This window comes from Nanorana parkeri, unplaced genomic scaffold (assembly GCF_000935625.1).
Source record: "Nanorana parkeri isolate BGI_ZX_2015 unplaced genomic scaffold, ASM93562v1 scaffold918, whole genome shotgun sequence".
NCBI lineage: Eukaryota > Metazoa > Chordata > Amphibia > Anura > Dicroglossidae > Nanorana > Nanorana parkeri.
Window position 1 is genome coordinate 448,506 of NW_017307186.1, and position 21,151 is coordinate 469,656.

The 21,151-nt window shown below is 38.4% G+C and overlaps 1 protein-coding gene across 1 annotated transcript in view; it reads left to right on the plus strand.

Moving 5' to 3' along the window:
- Positions 1 to 21,151, plus strand: part of NAALADL2 (N-acetylated alpha-linked acidic dipeptidase like 2) — a 430,657-nt gene that overhangs the window by 249,285 nt on the left and 160,221 nt on the right. Inside the window, exons 13-14 of the mRNA XM_018566102.1 lie at positions 6,751 to 6,956; positions 8,929 to 9,060. Coding sequence (XP_018421604.1) covers positions 6,751 to 6,956; positions 8,929 to 9,060 — 338 coding nt within the window. The remainder of the gene's footprint in view (positions 1 to 6,750; positions 6,957 to 8,928; positions 9,061 to 21,151) is intronic.

A 21,151-nucleotide genomic window follows, 5' to 3' on the forward strand; every position in this document is an offset into this window, starting at 1 on the left:
AATGCTAAATGTGCTTTAATGTTTACCCCTAGAGATTGCCATCATCCATGTAATATGAACATGTTTAGAACGTTATAAAAGTCACACACACATATACACACTTTCAGCAGTGCATTTTGTTTAAAAACTGCAAAAATGAAATGTATGGATTTGCTTTTTTGAAGTTTTTTTCACACTTTAAACACATTTTTTAAAATATGTTTCCATATTTATATAAAGTATTTGTTACAAATAAACATTTCATACAGAGTGCAGCCATGACATAGGATTCACAGAATATTGTGAGAGAGCATGGCATAAACTGTTTCCTCTCTTTGACTAAAACATTTGTGAAGGGGAGAGTGGGGGAGGAATCACTCCTTTGACTCGATTATTTGGGTGTATCTATTTTAACCTGAACTATTGAACTCTGTAAACAGTAGATGTTTTTCACAGATAAGATTGATCTGGCAAAATAAGCCTAGCTCTCCACCTACTTGCTTGATTTTAATATTGAAGCTAATCATATGGAATATTTCAAAGGAGACAAATATATTTTAAAAAAGGCCTGTCCATTATTAATAAAATATGTAGAAAACTAATATAAAATGCTTTTGCTTATTATTACAATTATAATATAACACAACTTTCCATGCCACTGATGCTATGCAAAGATGCTCCGACATTAAAGGACACAGAAAGGTCCCCCAGTAGTCTACAAGAAGAAGAAAGAATTGTCAGTGCTGAATGGACTGTCATCATCATTCTTACCTCCTTTTATCAAAAGACTTGTACATGAACCTCCTGAGTATGCTGTTGTCACTAACTGATTTTGATTTATTCTTACTAAGAGAAGCATTTCCATTTATCTATATGGAAAGTCATTGGCAGGCAGCACTTCCAGCTGATACCTGTCTGAGATCACAGAGGTTTTCAATGCGCCTCCCCAATCATTTTTTTACCCTGGCTTTCAAAGAGAAGGTTCCACAGTGCCAGCGAACAGTTTGGTCTGCCCCTTGGGAAGAAAAGCAACTAATGCTCAAAACTGAAAAGTCACTACTGGACTGAGCAACATATTTGTTTCCTATAATTCACCATGTAGCCCTATGTACATTGGAGCATTTTCACTACTTGACGTCAGCAGAAATTCGGAACATCTGAAATAGGACAGACTGGCAAGTCTCTTTCATTTGCTTTATCTTTTTATATATGATTCTAATCTAACCATGCTAACATGATCTTAAGGTGGCATGTGAATAGTTATCTTATTGCAGGTTTTAATTAGCTACTAAAAAGTAGAACTGCTAGATTAAGTAATCATGATTTTAAATGTTAAAAACAAATGAGCTTTTTGTTTTTGGCAAACTTCACTTTAAACTTGTTGAAGTAATGGGGTAATTAATTAAGAAACCACATGCTAGAGCAGAGACATAACAGTAAACACATGTCAGAAGTTTAATTGCAAAGGAATAATATAAAAGAAAGACAAAAGCAGAATTCCATCAAGCCTTTTTATTAGTATTGAGCTATTGTGATTCTGCGGCAGTATTATTCTTCCATCAATATTTACCTGGAGTGAAGACCTACTGCCAACTGGCTGCTGGCATCTGCAGCAGATTGTGTTTTAAAATAAAGAAGAGGAAAATAGAAGGGAATTACAAAGCTTTCATTAAAAAGTCATGCAAGGGTTAATGGTTGTATCAATATGCAAAGGCAGTAAAACTTTAGATGGCTAGGTTTGTTAAACAAAACAAGTTCAATTTCAGGATATATTTAAAGTAGTGCAGAAAAGTTATTTGTTGAGAATGTTTAGTATCTACCTTGTGAAAGGTGTAGGCTTTGCCCGCCAGTCCATTCAGTCCTTGTAATGGCCATAGACTCAAATCCTGCCTTGGAAGCTTTCCAAGATGATCTCTTTTATCTTTTGCCTGTACTCTGCATCTGTGTATTCTGAGTCAAATGAATTAATATGGAATGGTAACTACAGTGGAATGATAACTGGCCCATGCCCCACCTCCTGCATGGACTGGCTTAAAATGCCTGCAGTTTTTACTAGATAGATTGAAGATCATGATGATCAGCTAAATAGTTTCAGCAAATAGGTTTCTTGCACAGCTTTACCTGGAAATTAAACTTGTTTTTTCTAAAGAAACAAGACATCTAAAGTTATACTGCCACCACTGCATATTGAAACAACCATTAACCCTTCCATGACTTCTTAATGAGCACTATGTACTTCTTTTTTATTCTCTTTTTCTTTATTTTAAAAATGAATGTGCTGCAGATGCTCTAGTTATCATTCTACTGTAATTACACATGATCCCTGATCCTGAGATAATGACCTCTATTTTTGGGGAATTAGTGTTTTGTCACATTGTCTATTTTACTATAAATATATTCATGTTAATATAATAATTTCTATCATAGTTCAATGACTCTATTGCAATTTTTTGGGTGTATAAATTTATTGTTAGGGTGTTAGCTCGGCAGTGGGTGTGACTCCCTGGATGGACACAGTAAACAGGCACAGCAAGCTATGATTTTTCTGGTAAGAACACACACGCAATTTATTTACACTAGTTACAGACATAAATTAGCAAAATAAAAGAAAACATGAAAATAAATCCTTGCCTATATGTGACTTACTACACACAGTTTCCCTGACTATCAGCTAGATGCAACCTTGTGCTGCCCCTGCTTAACAAGTTGCCACACAGGCTGTATCTCGCATGAGTTGGGGTTTTCACCACAAAGGCAGGTTCAAAGCTCCCCAGCCTATTCAGGCTCAGAAACTGGTTCCAGGGTAGAGCAATTCTCTAAGCAGGCTGTGAGTTTATATAGAGGGCCTAAAGAGCCAGCTTGCTTCAGCTGAGCTCATTACCTCTACCACTCCAGCATTCCCAGCACTTCCCCTTAGTTGAAGAAAACAGTATACAGCCTGAACCTGGGACACACATACTGTATCTGCCATCCTGGATACAACAATCAGGTGTGGGAAAAGGGTTTTCAATCACCAGCCGGTGTATTGATTAGGTGTTTCTGTGTACTAAGTGTACATGGTTTGTCCAAACAAACCTCATGGTTTGTTCATCACATAGTAACTGGACCTGGTACTCATTCAGAACATTATTATTATTATTTTTATACAGGATTTATATAGCGCCAACAGTTTGCACAGCGCTTTACAATATAAGGAATATAGCGCCAACAGTCAGCAGAGGGGACCTGCAGTTCTCCATCAGGTCCCCTTTAGTGATTGAGAGCAGCAGAGGGCTGGTGCAATAGCTAGTTTGCTATTGGATATTGCAAATTGAAATAGTCAATAGGAATGTAGCTATGCATTTCTATGCTTTTTTTTTCTTCTGATGGCAGAAGAATATCAGAAAAAAAAGACAACAGAGCAGGGAAAGGTTTACTCTGCTCGATCGAGCAGAGTAAAACTTTCTGGGAGAGTTTGTGTTTTTATTTTTTATTTTGACAGCAGAAGAGCCGTCCAGCCAATAGAAAACAGTTGGGCGGAGCTAGCTGTCACTGCTAGCCCCGCCCAATCGTTTTCTATTCTTTCTTCTACCTTTTAAACTATTTTTCTATTCTGCTCAATACCACAGAGGTATCGAGCAGGATTGCCGAGCCGAATGCCGCTCTGCGGCATTTGGCTATTCACTCACTGCTGTTCGACATCTATGAGACTAGGCCGAACCAGCGACCGAGCTCAGTGATGTGTGAACTTGGTACTCTATTGACTGTGGTACGGATCATGCTGCGCCCCCAGAATTCCCATTTACTGGACCATTTTTTTTTATTATTATATTATAATTTTTTATAATTATTTATAATTATTTATTATATTATAATTTCTTATAATTATTTCTAATTTATTATATTATAATTTTTTAATTTCGTGTTTCAAACTTTATCATACCTGGGATGTCTACTGGACTCTTGTTTGGACAGATTTAGGTGAGTTATTCCTAAGATTTACTAAGAATTACAGGCCTACAATATAAACAACAAATTTCCATGCAAAACATTATACCGCTTTTGGTACAAAATTCCTGACATAATCATACCGCCAGGGAGGTTAAGCTTTATGTGTCCCATCATTGCCTCTCCTGTCTATTTGGACATTCTTGGTTGCACACAGCTCTTTCCATGATGTTATGATATAGTCTGTGCCTTGTAGTTTCATCCAATTTTCCCTTAAATCCTCTAGGGCAACAGGGCCACTCATGTACTTTGCTCTGTTAATATAAACTATAGAATATATTTATATATTGAGTATAACATCATAGGGAATAATACTGATGAGGATTTCACTTGGTTAGGCAATGGTTAGACCCTGTTGTTACTTTGTAAACACTAGTTCCATTGTTCAAATTATATTTCTGAATCTTGTTCTAACCTTTCTTTTAAAACATTCTGGATGGAGTGACTACAGAAGCCTAAGATTAGTGATGAGCTAACTAAACTGGGTTTGCTGGACCCAAGTGGACTAATTCCAGGGCAACCTGTGTTTTAGCAACCAGTAAGTTTGTGTGAGCAGCACAGTGTATTTGGCTGCTAGGATGCTAGTGACTGGGTCAAACAGGGTAATTGGTTGCTAGGATGCAGGCAGACACCCCGTAACAAGCAATGATGCTGTGGAGTCACCAGCATTGTAACAACCAATGACACTGTGTGGCTTACAGCATTATGGATTGTTATTGTGTGCTCACCTGCATCCTAGCAACCAATGTTTCTGTGCAGCTCAGTAACCAGGCAGCTTTCTTTTTAACTCAACAGGAAAATCTAAATAGTAATCTTAAGAGTAATCTGGTAATTAAATTATTCACTTGTTTTCAGAAAGAATATACATACTGTAAATATGCATCAAAAGTTTTCAAATTTACAGGAATTTGAGCCACCGCACCAGATGTAAATTGAAGAGTCTCACTTCTACTTATCAAAGTAATATGGTCTATTTTGTTATACTTAAATTGTATTTCCACTTTTTCAGCCAACTTGGGATAACACCTATTTTATATTTGTTGCATGTTCTCTTTTGCATAGCATAACATAGCATAACAAATTCTGTTTACATATTACTTGCATTGGGTGAAATAAGGATTTCCTCTAAACAGAAGTTTCTCTGCAAAGGGGGCTGGGCAGGTTAATGTTTACCATAATTAACCCTGTCTGGACTGTGCTGGCAGATCTCATTATCAGTTATAAATTAGATTTTAACACTGTCTGCCTAACAAAAGGTTAATGATCTAGAAGCATTGTATGTATATGAGAGGAAGCTCAGAAAATCCCTAGTCTTTCTATGGGGACAGCTAGAATTTCCTGTTGCTTAGAAATTGTAGAGAGAAGCAAGCAAATTTAAAATTAATTTTAAGTATGATGTGTAAATAGAAACACATAACAAACATAAAGTGGGTTTTTCTCAAATTTGAGCAATAGTGAGAATGCAATCTAAATAAAGCTGTCAGGGTCTCCTGATGTCTGCTAGAAAACCAGGCTACACAGTAGAAGCAACTGATGTTTTATGCTGGGACTTCACTGCAGACTGAGTTGGGTGAAGAATGCTTTAAAACATTCTAGAGATACATAGAAGAAAGGACTTTTCTTTACAAGAGTTCAGTGTCTTGAAAGCCCTGAACATGCTTATTTTATTTAAAAAAAATTTCAGCTGCATCACAGACTGGAGCCTCTCCTACCTCCCTTCTGTCTCCCAATCACAACTGTCAAAAAAGCCCTGAGTTGCCTACACATGTGCCTTAAATAAGGTGTATAACATATTATAACAGCAGACAGTGAGCAATTGCACATACGTTGTCATTGCTTTTCTCATAAATCTACAACTACGGTATTTATCTCTTACAGTAGTAACACTTAGTGCAGATATTAGAAGGCAGAACACAATCAAGGACCAGAGACTCAAATAGATAGTAAAGAAATACTATGGGGGTTATTCACGAAGGAGCCAGCCATAGCTTCGGCTGATCCTTCAGCTCTCTTCGGCTGCTGGAACCGTTCGGTTCAGTCAAACTGAAGGGATTCTGTACAGGCTATTCAGTATAGCCCTACAGCAGCCAAAGGCGGCCAAGCGGCTCAGCCGAGCCAAAGGCATATGCTTCGGCTCAACCCGAATATGCAGAGCATGTTCTGCTGAACGAAGGCAGCTGATGTATGGCTGATTTCAGTCAATGTACAGCTGAAATCAGCCATACTGAGCCTGAATGATTAGCTGAAGAGCATTCGGCTCACTTCACTTCGGCTGGGTTACTCATAACCCTGTATATATCCCTGTCAGCATTACTAATTTATATGAATGTTCCCATTCATACACCTAGACATACCACTCATCTGACTAAGATACATTAGTACTCATATACTCCACTGGAATACCACCACCAAAGTCACTGATGCTATAGGTTTGGCATTAGGTAATAGAATAGAATAGGAATAGAAAGTAAAAGTATAAAATACATGTATCTTTACAGGTCATACAAAAAAGGTGTTTCAGCATACATTAGCATGGTTGCATTTTTAAAACTAACACCAGATCAAAACTGGCCATTTTTGCACTTTGATAAAATATGCAGCTTTGCTAATTATTTACACTGCATACACACACATTTTAAAATATACATACAATCCAGAAAAAAAGGTTGCAAATGCAGATATTGCTCAGTTTTAAGATGCTACTAGTACCTAAAATGAACTTTAAAATTAAAATTATACTTTGTTATCATATTAATAAATGTTAAAATGTATATTTTTTTCCAGACAAGTACATCATAATTGGTAGCTCTCACTATACTCTGTTTGAGGAAAACAATAAACAATGGGCAAGTGGTGCTGCTATTATGACATCAATTATCAGCTCCATAATATCTAAGATGAAGTCTGGATGGAGGCCACAAAGAACAATAATTTTCTGCTCATGGGGAGGAGCTCCATTTGGTAACATTGGCTCTTACAAGTGGGGAAAGGTAAACAAATAAAAAGATACTTGCTTCACCTTGTTGTTGAATACGATATACAGTAGGGGACTCCACCTTTTGCTAAAATATCACTTTTGAGTGAATTGACACTTTAGGGGAACCTATTGAAATTATAGATTTTGCATTCCATATATGTTTATTTTGTTGCTCAGATAAAGGGGTAATGTAAACTACATTAACTTATCTCAAAAGGTTTTAGAGAGAGAGTTCTATGTTTCTAGCTGAGGGGGGCACAGCTGCTGGTGTGCATGTGCTGTACGGTGCCAATGCACTCAATCAAACCACATCACACTGCTTTTTTTAATAGAACTTTATTGAAATGTTCCAAGTGACTTTTTTAAAGTTCTATGGGCTCACTGCTGTGTGCTGCTGTTATATCATGGCTAACTGCGGTGTGCTTAAAAAAAGTACTGCACGCCTTACTTTTTTTAAGTGTACACCACTTGACCGCAGTAGTATGAACTTTCACCATCCATAATAAGGCAAATTGCCTTGTCTTACATTTGGGCTGTGCTGGAAAAAAATGTCTAGTGCAGCCCAAAAGCAGATGGTGTGAATGAGCCTGACAGTGACAATAAGGGCATTGCTTATCCTCATACTATAACTATGCACTCAATTTTGCACATGTAAAGTGAACTTCTTATTATCTAAGATAGACTTTATGAGGAGTGAATTGATTCATCAACTGGGGGAATCAAATGAAGCTCATAATTTTCAGATGATTCCTCAATTCCTCTAAATAAGTGCCAAATCATCTGATCTGTGGAGCTTAATCAGGAAAAATGCCATGAACATGTTTAGGACTACAATGTACAACAATGAGCCCAAAATGCATGCTTGCATTTGTTAGATTCATAACAAATCACAAAATTACTCATCTCTACTCGGTAGCATTGTATCAGCTTAGCCCAGACAAATTAACAGAGAGTGATAACAAATTGAGAGACTTTTTTCATACCGTCGATCATCCCAGTATTGATGTTTGAAAGATTCTCACAACATTCCACCAAAATCTTCTGTTTTGTTCAATAGTCTCTTCCTGTTTAAGCTTAAAGTAAACTGATTTGTATGTTTTAATTAGCATAATATTTCCAATAATATTAATCATTTGATTTGGCCTGTATAAACATAATTTACGATAATACATTTTAATATTGCAATTCACACAGTAAGGTATGGCTACATACTGTATAATTATTGTATATCAGCTGTCCTACATCTGCCCCTGCTGTTAATGTAAAGTAGAACTACATTATATTACTATAACACATAATTTATGATTAACAAACATACAAAGCACTGGATACTTGGAATAGTTAAATAAGAAAATGAATACATGGGCTTTTGCATCCTATAAACATATAATTTATTTTAATAAGAAAAGCTGCACACCAGCAATTACATCTACTTTTGTTTAAAGGAGAATAAAAAAAATCTATGTTAGAGAAAAAGGAACATTTTGTGTTGCCCATCAAAGTAAATGTACCTTTGATACACTGCCTTTGCCGCAATATGAGATTTTCATGCAAATTGGCTCATTGTTGTACAAAGAGATTGACACGGTCAAATCAGTCAAATGATTCATACAACTGATTCTCTTGTTAGGTCTTTTTGAAAATATGAATTTATGAAAATTATGAATTTTTGACAACGTGAATGTGGATTTCTAGTAAGGAACAGGCTGCCTTTGCAATGACTGTGCTTGATGTGCTCCTCATGTCAAGAACATATTTTAAAGCCCTTTCAGCTGTCTGAGCATTGTAATAGTTTGTCACTGTATGCTTTTAAGTAAATGCTGAGTGTATGTGTTGATTTTGTTACCGGTAAATGTGAATTATATTCTCTTCAGAACCCTTGAAATGCAAATGTGTATATTTTAAAATAGCCCCATGTGTCTTAATCTTAGTCAAATAAGGCACCTTCTTGGAAAAATAATATAATAAAGTAATTCTTGTTACAGGATTTTCAGAGAATTCTTACCAGCAATGCTGTGACATATATTGGTCTACAAAATTCCATTAGTGGCAATGGCAGTCTCCGCTCAGTTTCTTCACCATCTTTACGACAATTAGCAACTGAAGTCATCAAAAAGGTACCATTATATAATGCAGATTGCACCTTGCAGAGCAAATTATTAATATTATCTTACTTCCATTTAACAGCAATACATTGGTAGTAATAATAATAATAATAATAATAATTAAAGCAACATAAACATATCTTAAAGAAGAACTCCGGGCATAAATATTCTTAACCCTTGCAGTGGGGCTGCCCCCACACTGCAAGAGTTAATTGTTTATTTTCATCTACGGATGAAAATAACAAAGATATAGTCACCTATACCTTACAGCCAGCTGGCTGCTAGACTGGTCCCTTCAGCCTCACTCCTCCTCCGCTATGCAAGTCTAAGGTCCTGTGAGTCATCACATCCTATACAATGTATAGGATCTGAGGACACTGAGGAGCATTCCATCGCTGGAGTGGAGGAGGAGACAGGCTGCATAAACTGGTCTAATAGCCAGCCGGCAGGGAGGTTCAGGTTATTATATCTTTTTCATTTTCATCTCTAGACGAAAACAAACACTTAACCCTTGCAGTGCAGGGGTAGATCCACAATAAGAGTTAAGTATATTTACACCCAGAGTTCTTTTTTAAACTCATCATGACAGACAGCCCACTGAGCATAGTTACAATTGTCAGTGCTACCTACAGACCAAATGCTAAATATGTTCTTCATCTTTGAGGAAAGGTGTAGCAAAGTTCCAAGAAAAGGTTGACTGTACAAGCTACACATCAGGGAGCAGAGGGACAAGATCATGAAATGTGATTATAAGTTTGTATATACAGTTAAGTATAGATATAAACTACATCTAGTGAAAACATTATGCCATTTGTCTCAACTAATCTTGTATGCAGAGTATTCAATGAATAGTTTGCTTTAGTTGGTAAGTCTTATCAAAAATAAGCATGACATGTCATCAATACAACTGCGGGAAGAAATGTATGATTATTTTTTGAGAGGCTGGGAGGTATGCATCTATTTATGATTTTCGTTTTTAGACAGACATAACACGCTTAAGGTGGAAGTAAAGCAGAAGAAACTGCCTACCTGATCCTACCTGCCTGTCAGCAAATTTTTTTCTGTGTACTGAGCTGCACATGTGTAGCTCAGTGACAGACCCAGCATGCCGAGATGGAATAACTCCCGTGAGCATGCATGAGGTACATCATGTTGGCCTGGCTAATCAAGAGGCTAAACCCATACCTGGAAAAGAGCGGGTGAAGATAACAGAGCCTGTGATGGAGGGGGGGAGCGAACAGTGCAGCACTGGAGGGAAACATTTTTAGGATAAGTTACACATAATGTGCTAATGTGCTGCGCATATCAGCACATTAGGGTAAAAACCACCTGGGAGATTTTTTTCCCCAAGAGTATACCACTTTACTTCCACTTTAAGGGGATCTATTCACAAAGCTGCCGAAGGATCTAGCCATAGCTTTGGCTGATCCTTCGGCTAGCTTCGGCCCCAGGACCCCTTCGGTTCAGTAGAACCGAAGGACTGCTGTACGGGCTATGCACTATAGCCCGTACAGCTCCCGAAGTGGGCCGATCGGCTCAGTCAAGCCAAAGGCATATGCATCGGCTCGACTGAGCCGAAGTGAGAGCCGAAGCTGGCCGACAGCCTGCTTCTGATGGCTGGGCGGAGCCAGCCGTGATCTTACGGCTGGCTCCGGCCACTTGCAGAGAGATCAGCGTTCCTGGTTACCAGGTAACCAGGGACACTGATCTCAAGACAGCCCAACTCTCCTGGGCGCTCCGGGAGTCTCCCGTTATTAGATAGCAGCTCTCGGCCACCCAGGAGAGAAACGCTTTCTCCAAGAAAGGTTTATTTTGCTTTATCGAGCAGAGTGAACCTTTCCCTGCTTTTTTTTAAAATTCTAAAATCGAGCCGTTGGCTGCCGTCAGAATAAAAAAAAAATCACCATAGAAATGCATGGCTAGATACCTATTGGCTATTTCAATTGCAATACCCAATAGCCAACTAGCTATTGCACCCACCCACTGCTGCTGTCAATCAGCAGAGGGGGCCTGCACTTCTCCATCAGGTCCCCTCTAGTGATTGACAGCAGCAGAGGGCGGGTGCAATAGCTAGTTTGCTATTGGCTATTGCAAATTGAAATAGCCAATAGGAATCTAGCTATGCATTCCTATGGTGAAATATTTTTTTTTTTTACGGCAGCAGAACCGCCCGGCCAATAGAAAACTGTTGGGCGGAGCTAGCTGTCACTGCTAGCTCCGCACAATCGTTTTCTATTGGGTTTTTTTCTACTTTTTTAACTATTTTGCTATTCTGCTTGGTCCCACAGAGAGAGAGCCGGATGCCACTCAGTGGCTATTTACTCACTGCTGTTCGGCATCTATGAGAATAGACCGAACAGCAGCGAGTAGCCTGCCGGAGGTTCGCCTTAGCCAATCCAGATGTTGGATCGGCTGAGTCGAACTCCTTCTGCACTTCGGGTCATGTTCGGCCGACCCGAAGCCAGCCAAAGCCAACCCAATGTACAGCTGATTTCAGCTGATATACGCCTGAAATCAGCCATACAAGCCTGAAGTGAATAGCCGAACAGCGTTCGGCTCATTTCACTTAGGGTCGGTTGTTCACTCGGCAACTTAGTGAATAAACCCTTGAGTGTTATTCTATGTCCTACCATTTCAGGGTCTTGTCTGTCTCAAGATCCCAATATGTATATCAACGTTGTAAAGCACTCATAGACATAGACACTCATAGACATAATTATAACCTGAAAACAGGCCAACTTCACCTTGACCAGGTGATATATTTATGGTAATCATAGATGGAAAGATGTTTTGCTAACATTGACTGTCCTTGTAGCCTGTTGGGATCCACCTCTGTGCACCTTACAACTTGGCTGATGTTGCGCAGGGGCACATGTGTTGTAAACACTTTGATCAACAACCAGATTTTAGAAGTGAAAACTTCTTTGTGTGGTAGCAAGCACAGGTGTAAGCCAGTTTCATACACTTTCATCCAAAGAGAAGCCTGACGCAGCTTTGTACAAAACAATAAACATCCGTCCACACTCCATGCATCACTGGAAACTTCTTTTAATTAAAATCACACAGTTACACAAAGTCCCACCCCAGGTCTACCCCTGTATTGCGCTTCACCCAATCCTGGGCTTAATAATAGAATTTAATCCAGTATTGGGTGAAAAACACATTAGAGGGGTGAACCTGAGGTGGGACTTTGTGTAACTGTGATTTTAATAAAAATAAGTTTCAGGTGATACCTGGAGTGCGTCGGATGTTTTAATGTTTTGATGCCAGCTAACGTGGGAGTGAGGACGAGCCCCAGCCAGTTAGCACCTGGTGTTCCCCTGCCTGTGTTCTGTGGAGGAACTGTGCAAGCCTTTGGGTATTTTGTACTTTATTACAGTTATACTCTAACTATCCCCTACCCCCTAGTAACCCCAAGTCTTATACTCACCTGACTAATCCTGCCAGATCCAAGTGCTAAAGCCCACAGGGATCTGTCCATGATACTTTTTAAGAGGCCTAAAGAAAGGCTTTTGTTGTATCCCAACAATAGAACACTAGAACAGCACACAAAGAATGCTAATATTATTAATAATTATAGTGACACAGTATAATTATTAATAGGGATGCACCGATACTTTTCAGATACCAGTGCCAATACTTGGCATTTTCAGGGTTGCAGAAGTTGCAGCTGGGACCTGCCTCTGGCGCTCCACCAGTGTCCTGAAATCATTAGTCTGTATTGTTTTAGAAAAACTGTCACATGACAATAAACAAAAATTTATCAGTACTTGTAAGTACTTGGGCAAGTATCAATACATGTACTTGCAAAAATGGTATCGGTGCATCCCTTTATTTACATTTATAAAAACAAAATCATACATTAAAACTAGGGATGCACAGATACTTTTCGAGTACCAGTGCAGATACTTGGCATTTTCATGAGAACTACCAGGGTTGCAGCGGTTACAGCTGGGACCTGGCTCTGGCACTCCACCAATGTCCTGAAATCATTAGTCTGTATTGTTTAAGAAAAACTGTCACATGACAATAAACAAAACTGTATTAGTACTCGTACTTGTAAGTACTCGGCAAGTACCAGTACTCGTACTCGCAAAACTGGTATCTGTGCAACCCTTTATTTATATTTATAAAAACAAAATCATACATTAAAACCGAGATGTACAAATCCCATGAGCCCCGTGTGCTCCTTAGAAATGACAGCTGCCTCCTAATTTTTTTGTACCAAGTACTGTACTTGGTATCTGTGCAACCCTAATTAAAACAAAGATGTACAAATCCCAGGAGCTCCTGTGCTCCTTACAAATGACAGCTGCCTCCTAACTTTTGAATTTTTCTCTAGTCTAGTCTTGATGCTTGAAAAGTAACTGTACTTGTACTTGTACCGAGTACAGTACTTGATATCGGTGCATCCCTAATTATTAAAATATATTACAGCGTGATGAAAAATAACAATAACTGTGGTATATTAGTTTAAGTTTACACTAAGCTTTGGCAACTTTTGTAAAGCATCTTTTTTACAGAATCTTTATTAATTAAATGTAGTTTTTTTTAATTTGATTCTGTTAAAGCTCTGCAGATATATTTTAATTAATAAAAAATGTGTTATCTAGGGGCTGTACTTTGTAATATAATTTTTGTCATATTTGAATTAACTGACCCAATGCATTCATACTCTTTCATTTCTTTTGATTTGTAAATCTGGCTATGAAATGACATTTGAAATTTGAAACATATGCAGAAAGCAATTACTGAACTTAACTCTAGCTGTGCATGACCTTTTTATCATTTCAATTAGAAATTGGTGTCACCATGGTTGTAGGTGGAATATTAAATGAGAATCAATTATCAATGGGTTATTTATTTATTTTAAGAATGACACAGAAAGACAAAACAACTGATAAAATTTAGGTATTAATCCAACAGCCACACATATAGGTATATCTGGAAAAGCATTAATTGCATCGGCTAATGTTGATATGTTCTAAACGTTGTGTGTTTTGCTCAGCATCAATTGTATTACAGAAAATAACAATGGGGGTCTATTTACTAAGATGATCGTAGGCAGCCGAGTGAAAGACCGACCTGAAGTGAAGTGAGCCAAACGCTGTTCGGCTATTCACTTCAGGCTGGTACGGCTGATTTCAGCCGTATATCGGCTGAAATCAGCCGTACATCGGGTGGCTTTGCATGGCTTCGGGACGGCCGAACATGCACAGCATATTTGGACGACCCGAAGTGCAGAAGGAGTTCGACTCAGCCGATCCAACATCTGGATCGGCTGAGCCGAACATCCGGCAGGTTACTCTCTGCTGTTCGGTCTATTCTCATAGATGTCGAACAGCAGTGAGTAAATAGCCGAATGCCACCGAGCAACATTCAGCTCGGCTGTTCTTCTCAGTCTCTCTGTGGGACCGAGCAGAACAGAAAAACTGTTAAAAAAGTAAAAAAATTTAAATAGAAAACGGTTGTGCGGAGCTAGCACCGACAGCTGGCTACGCCCAACAGTTTTCTACTGGCTGACGGTTCTGCTGCCGTCAAAAAAAAGAAAACAAAGCCAAACTCTCCCAGGCGCTCCGGGAGTCTCCCGCTCCCGGCCGCCAAGGAGAGAAACACTGCTTTTTCTTTTTTTTCTTATTCTGACACGGAGCCGTGTCAGAATAGCAAAAAAAGTAATACATTTTTGGCCATAGGAATGCATTGCTAGATTCCTATTGGCTATTTTAATTTGCAATAGCCAATAGCAAACTAGCATTGTACCCGCCCTCTGCTGCTGTCAACCAGTAGTGGACCTGATGGAGAACTGCAGCAGAGGGCTGGTGCAATGCTAGTTTGCTATTGGCTATTGCAAATTGAAATAGCCAATAGGAATTTAGCAATGCATTCCTATGGCCAAATTTTTTTTTTTTTCTATTCTGACATGGCACCGTGTCAGAAAAAAAAAAAAGAAAAAGCAGTGTTTCTCTCCTTGGCGGCCGGGGGCGAAAGACTCCCGGAGCACCAGGGAGAGTTTGCTGTCTGGAGATCAGTGTCCCTGGTTAGCTGGTAACTCCGCCTAGCTGTCAGAAGCCAGGTGTCAGAAGCAGGCTGTCGGCCAGCCAATGGCCGGCCGCTCGGCCAGCTTTGGCTTTCAGCGCGGCTCAGCCGAGCATATGCCGCTCGGCCAAGTTGGGGAGCTGTACGGGCTATAGTGAATAGCCTCTACAGCAGCCCTTTGGTTCTACTGAACCGAAGGGGTCCTGGGGCCGAAGCTAGCCGAAGGATCGGCCGAAACTATGGCTAGATCCTTCGGCTGCTTTGTGAATAGACCCCAATGTTTTTTTAATGTGTGGTGAATTTTATAAATAGACAGTATAACAATACCTAAAATGACCTATCACCTAATCCCAATCAAAAATGAATAATCCTGAAAAAAATATTAAAATCTATTGTTAGACAGTGGTGCCCCTCGAAAAAAATCACAAACCACAATATTCACAGAAATACTGTATAACAATATGACTGAAATAGCAATAGTTAAAATCAGAAATAGTGGACATGTTTGGAGGAGAACCAGATGTATTTAGTAATAAGATAAAAATACAAACATCTAAATGAAGATGGATGAAAAATATCCTGGCCGTGTAGAATGATATGCAGATTTTCACCAGGTACATTTATATGAATGTCAACACTACATAACTTCTATGATCCTGCAAAATCTCTGCTGTTATGGTGCAGAACCACGCACACTTCTGGGGTTTTCTGTCATGCTGCAGTCAATCTGAGCTGTTGAACTCTGGCCTTTGCTTGCACAGTCACTGCTGTATCCAATCAGTGTGGCTTCCTACTTCTTTCCAACAGATTAAAACTTGGTGCAGCTTCTGGCTTGCTGCCTGAGCAGCACTTAATGTATACTAGCCTACCTGCCCTGCCCCATTGTTAGCCTTTTTGCTACCTAACCTGCATCATATCCATTGTTTCATGTGTACCAACTTCTGTCTTTGTATCCTGGTTATCCTCTTAAACTGCCTGCCCTGATCTCTAGCTTGTTCCTGATTATTATTGTCTGCCACCTGTCCTGACCTTGGGCTTGATACTGAATATCCAAAGCCACAGGCTACCTTGACTCAGGGTTGTCACCTGGTAACCTATTCTGCTCCATTGTCACACACAGTTCATTTAACTGCTCCAAACCTACTTCCCAGGTCTTCCTGACTCATGAGCCGTGGTGCTTGAGCAGGGTAAACCCGACAGTTGCAACACGGGGTCAGCACACAATCAAGCCCAAACCTCTGTAAGGGGGTCCCTGATGAATACTGGCTGGCCCTTAGACTCTCTGCTTTTAGAGATCCTACTGTGCATCACCGGCTCTCAAATGGGACCAACCTCATAACTTGGTATGATCTTGATCCAGTTCCCAGGTCTTACCTCTTCCAGGGATTCATTTACTAAAGGATTATAAATTGTTCATCTAAGAAAGGAAATGTTCACTTTGGAAAGTAAATGTTAGAGAGTAAAGTGAAGCTGTGTTCACTTAGAATACCTGATCTAGAAAAAATCCTGTTTTTTTACTTCCTTTATACATAACTCGATATGAAAAGTGAACACAGCTTCACATTATTGCAAGTACATATACACTTTTCAAAGTGAACATTCACTTTGCTAGGTGAACATTCTATGTTTCTTTGGTAAATCAGCCAAGCTGTTTTTCAAAAAGGTTATTCCTAAAGAGCCTGAGCTAGAACCTTACACAGAACAGAATACATTTTTAAAAGGCTGAACAAGGCACATCCTGTACAAAGCACTGCTGTATGGAAGTACAAAGCTTCCATTATGGCAATGACTAGGACCATTTTTTTGTAGACAGTGGTAGAAATCTTTGTAGTTGAGAAACTTACCATGCAGTATTTAGCAACATCCCAATATTTCCTTTCCTAATAAAAAAAGAGACAGCATGCATGCTTCTAAAATGATGCTTCACCACTGTGTATTTTTAAAGTGACAAATACAGGAAGAAGTAGTTAAATAAGATTTAATTTAAAAAAACAAGACTTTCACCAATGTTTTTTTCTCTATAATGTGTAAGCAATGTGAATTAAAGTATATCTAAAGCCAAAAACAAAAATGTAATACAATTCAGCTCACCAGTTCTTAGATTTATTGGCTGCATTGGTGTTGTTTTTTCAGAATAATAACATTTTATGCAAGTACAGAAAAAATATATTTTAGCAGATTGCAAGTTCACTTTCCTATGCAAAGAACTAATATATCAGACAATGCTATTAGGTAGCTTATCTACTGTATCTTTCTATAAAAAATCATGCATTAACTCATAGGGATGAGCAAAAACCCTGTTCTGATATTATTATGCGAAACAATCGACAGCTGGCAGCCCTTGCATAACTGAAAAGGAAAGATACTCGAGATATCCAAAGAGGCAGTTTTGTGATTATGTAAGGGAGCATCTCCTGTATATAATGCCTTAATGCCAGTGCTTGTATAGAAAAATAAGGATAATTGTATTACATAATTATTTATCAACTCAGCACACAGCTGTCTTTCCCTGAAGAGAGCCAAACATAAACAAGTCCATATGCATGTAATAATATTTGAAAATCAGCATTGAGACGTATCCTTTTATTTGCCAAGTCTGTTTGCACAATTAAAAGAAAATTAACTAAAAAACTGTGCCCAAAAAGGCACGCAGAGGGCAAAAGACTCGTCATTAGTATTGCCCTCAGTCTCACTGCAGTTGATTTTTCCCCATTGATGTTTTGCCTTTTTTTACCCCTGTGTCTCTGTTGTAAGGCCACCATCTTGATAGCATCAGAACTGTTTTTATTATGCCAGAGCCTCAAGCAAGGACAACAGTGGCCAGCACATTCACAGATTACAAAATCTCACTCCAAATGTCCTGGCAATAGCAATCAGTGGCAGCTGTGCCTTAGATCTAACACTATGAAATGGTAGGCACAGAAGAGCCTAAGAACTCTTGCATACCAGAAGTGCTCTGCTTTATTTCAGGAGGAATTTAATACAACAAGTACATTTTTCAGGGTACTGGCAACATAAACACTTCAAAATGTTCCCTATAACAATCCAAATGCTACTTTAAATGAATAATACTGTTAAGGAAACATTTATTAATGTTTTTGCATGTTCATTTTCTACAATTATGCTAGCATTAATATTTGGGTTTGTTTTGTGACCAAAGTGACAGTTTAGTTTTGCGTAATCATGTGGCCAAACAGTGTCTGTTTGCCTATATTCTCTGTTGTTCCACAACTGTTAGAACTTATTATAAAGTGAACCTCAAAACTGCCACAGACATTGGAAGTGCTAAGGAGCACTTTTTAACCACATTCAGATATGTTTATTTTTATAGCAGGTATTTATTGGCATCTTGTCTTACAGGTATTTTCAAAGCAGTTATTTCACAAAGTGTGTACAGAAAATAAATCTATCCCTAGTCTGTGTTTAAAATACAAGAAACAGTCATGCTTCATGAAAAGGTTGAGGCTAAGTTGGAGGACCACATGCATAAGTACATATGGTATCCCTGAACTGAGCACTTTCTCCCTCCAGGGTTTGATCTTGATATTTTACACCCACAGATATCTGGGTGACATCGGTTACTTTCTGCATTCTACCTTTACCCTGTTTTTAACCTCTTTTTCTTACCTTGTGTTCATCCCCTTCCCCCCAGATCCCCTTACCCCATGTTTTCATATTCTGAGTTAGCTGATGTTCCACTAGCAGACTTTGATACTGTATTAAAAATACAACAAACCTGCGCTCCTACCCCTGCTCTAAAAAAATCACAAATTTACAGCTGCAAGTGCTATAGTGTACAAAAAAACACAACGGATAAACATCAATTATGCACTGTGCTCAAAGATAAATGTAAACACAATCAAACACTCTTTAAATCCCAATAACCCACACCCCACCACAATGATCATACAAAAAAACATAAAATCATATATTCATAAATCATATATTCAATAAATATTAATCCAAAATGTCCTCCCCAAATTTGATAAAGTCTATTCAAATGTGCTCCACACACACATACAAACAGTTTTAAAGTTGGGATCCGCTCTGTTCCAATCCTGTGTATCAGTGTCTGCACACCGCACTCACCAAAAATGGTGGACCATATGTACTAACTGGTCTAATTGCATTCTCTCTAAATAAACTAACTAACTTTCACAGGTAGCCTTCTCACATAAGGGAGCTTCTTTATATGATATTACATCTTGGCTCAGGAGGGAAAAAGCGTCACATAGTATAAAATCCTTGATAAACTTTATTAAAAACAGTTATAAAAACTTACATAAATATGTATCCAACAGCACCATTCAATACATTCACAGAATAGTCCTCCGCTTTATTCCCCGCACCAACCAGTAGACAGTCAGCTCTCCATCCGGACAAGGTAGCTAGGTGAATCACACATTTCCTGGTATCGGGTGCAATGAACGTAAGGGATGAAGGGACATTACAAACATCCATAACAAACATATCAGCAGCATGTACACACCGACCTGACACGTTCATCATCAATCAACTTCTTCCAAGGGCGGTAAGCACGAAGAACTGAGTGTCTGCTGGTTGATGTGGGGAATGAAACAGAAGACTATACTGTGAATATATTGTATGTTGCGGTTAGATACATTTTTTCTGTAAGTTTTTATAATTATTTGAATACAATTTATTGAGGATTGTATACTATGTGATGCTTTTTTCCTCCTGAGCCAAGATGTAATATCATATAAAGAAGTTTGCTTATGTGAGAATGCTACCTGTGAAAGTTAATAGTGACTGTGCATCAGTGAAACAAAAATTTCCAACCAAAAATCTACTAGTGTATGGCCACCTTAACCGTCACAAACAGTAAGACAGTTTTTACATAAATGTCTCCCTTAGTATCTAGAGGTAAGAAATGTACTGCATTTTTAATACAGATTAATTGTTTTTTCTTCTTATAATCACTAATTCTTTTATTACACAAAATAATGTCTATGACACTATATAAAATGTTTATAAGTTTTTGTCTCTTTTTAATACAAAGACATTAATATAAAGGCAAAGGCATATAGAGCTTTTAACCATTTAACCAAAAATTGAACAACAACTATATTGTAATCTGCTGTGCACAATAAGATTTTTGGAGAAACTCTATTCTAAAACTCATGAAAGTGTTTTTAACAAAGCAAAGATGACTACTATTAAGTATGCATAAAAGGTTACTAGCCTAAATTAGGCACCACATGCTTTTAAATTTGAAAATACTTTAACACCTCACTTTATGATAGTTATTATGTGTGACCTTTCTCAAAAAGCAAACCAACAAACTCCTGGCAAAGCCACAGCTTAATAAAAACACATGTTTTGTTAATTGTACATGCAATCATATTGATTTACATAACTAGAGTTTTTTCATTATTATAGAATAGAACATATTGTCCATTTTATAGTTGACTAAGCCGAATTTATAACTAAGTGTACAGAACATTAGTTCTTTTTCAAAGGGAGGAAACATAATTGGCCTATTTCACTCTGTGGCCATATAGATATACTAAGGTCATAGACTGAAGTATACAGATCATGTTAAAGGTAATTAATAAAGAAAGATTTGCCATAATGTTTTGGATTCCATTATTAAAAACAGCCAGGAAACATGCAAACATTACAATTTAGGTGCCCCACCTTGATCTACTGTAGGTTTCAATTGCATAAACAAGCATAATAAAACACTATACAGAGCATTTTAATGGTGTCTTTGTAACATGAATAAACTACATTTTATTTAGACTGTTCTGTGCATTAGATTACTTGCATTTAATATATGCAATAATGCCATAAGCCCAGGTGTCCCTAGATTTAATTAAGGGGTCTATTCACGAAGCTGCTGAAGGATCTGGCCGTAGCTTTGGCCGATCTTTCGGCTAGCTTCAGCCCCAGGACCCCTTCGGTTCAGTAAAACCGAAGGGGTTGCTGTACGGGCTATTCACAATAGCCCGTACAGCTCCCGATCATGGCCGAGCGGCTCAGTCGAGCCGAACGCATATGCATCGGCTCGGCTGAGCCGTGCTGAAAGCCGAAGCTGGCCGAGCGG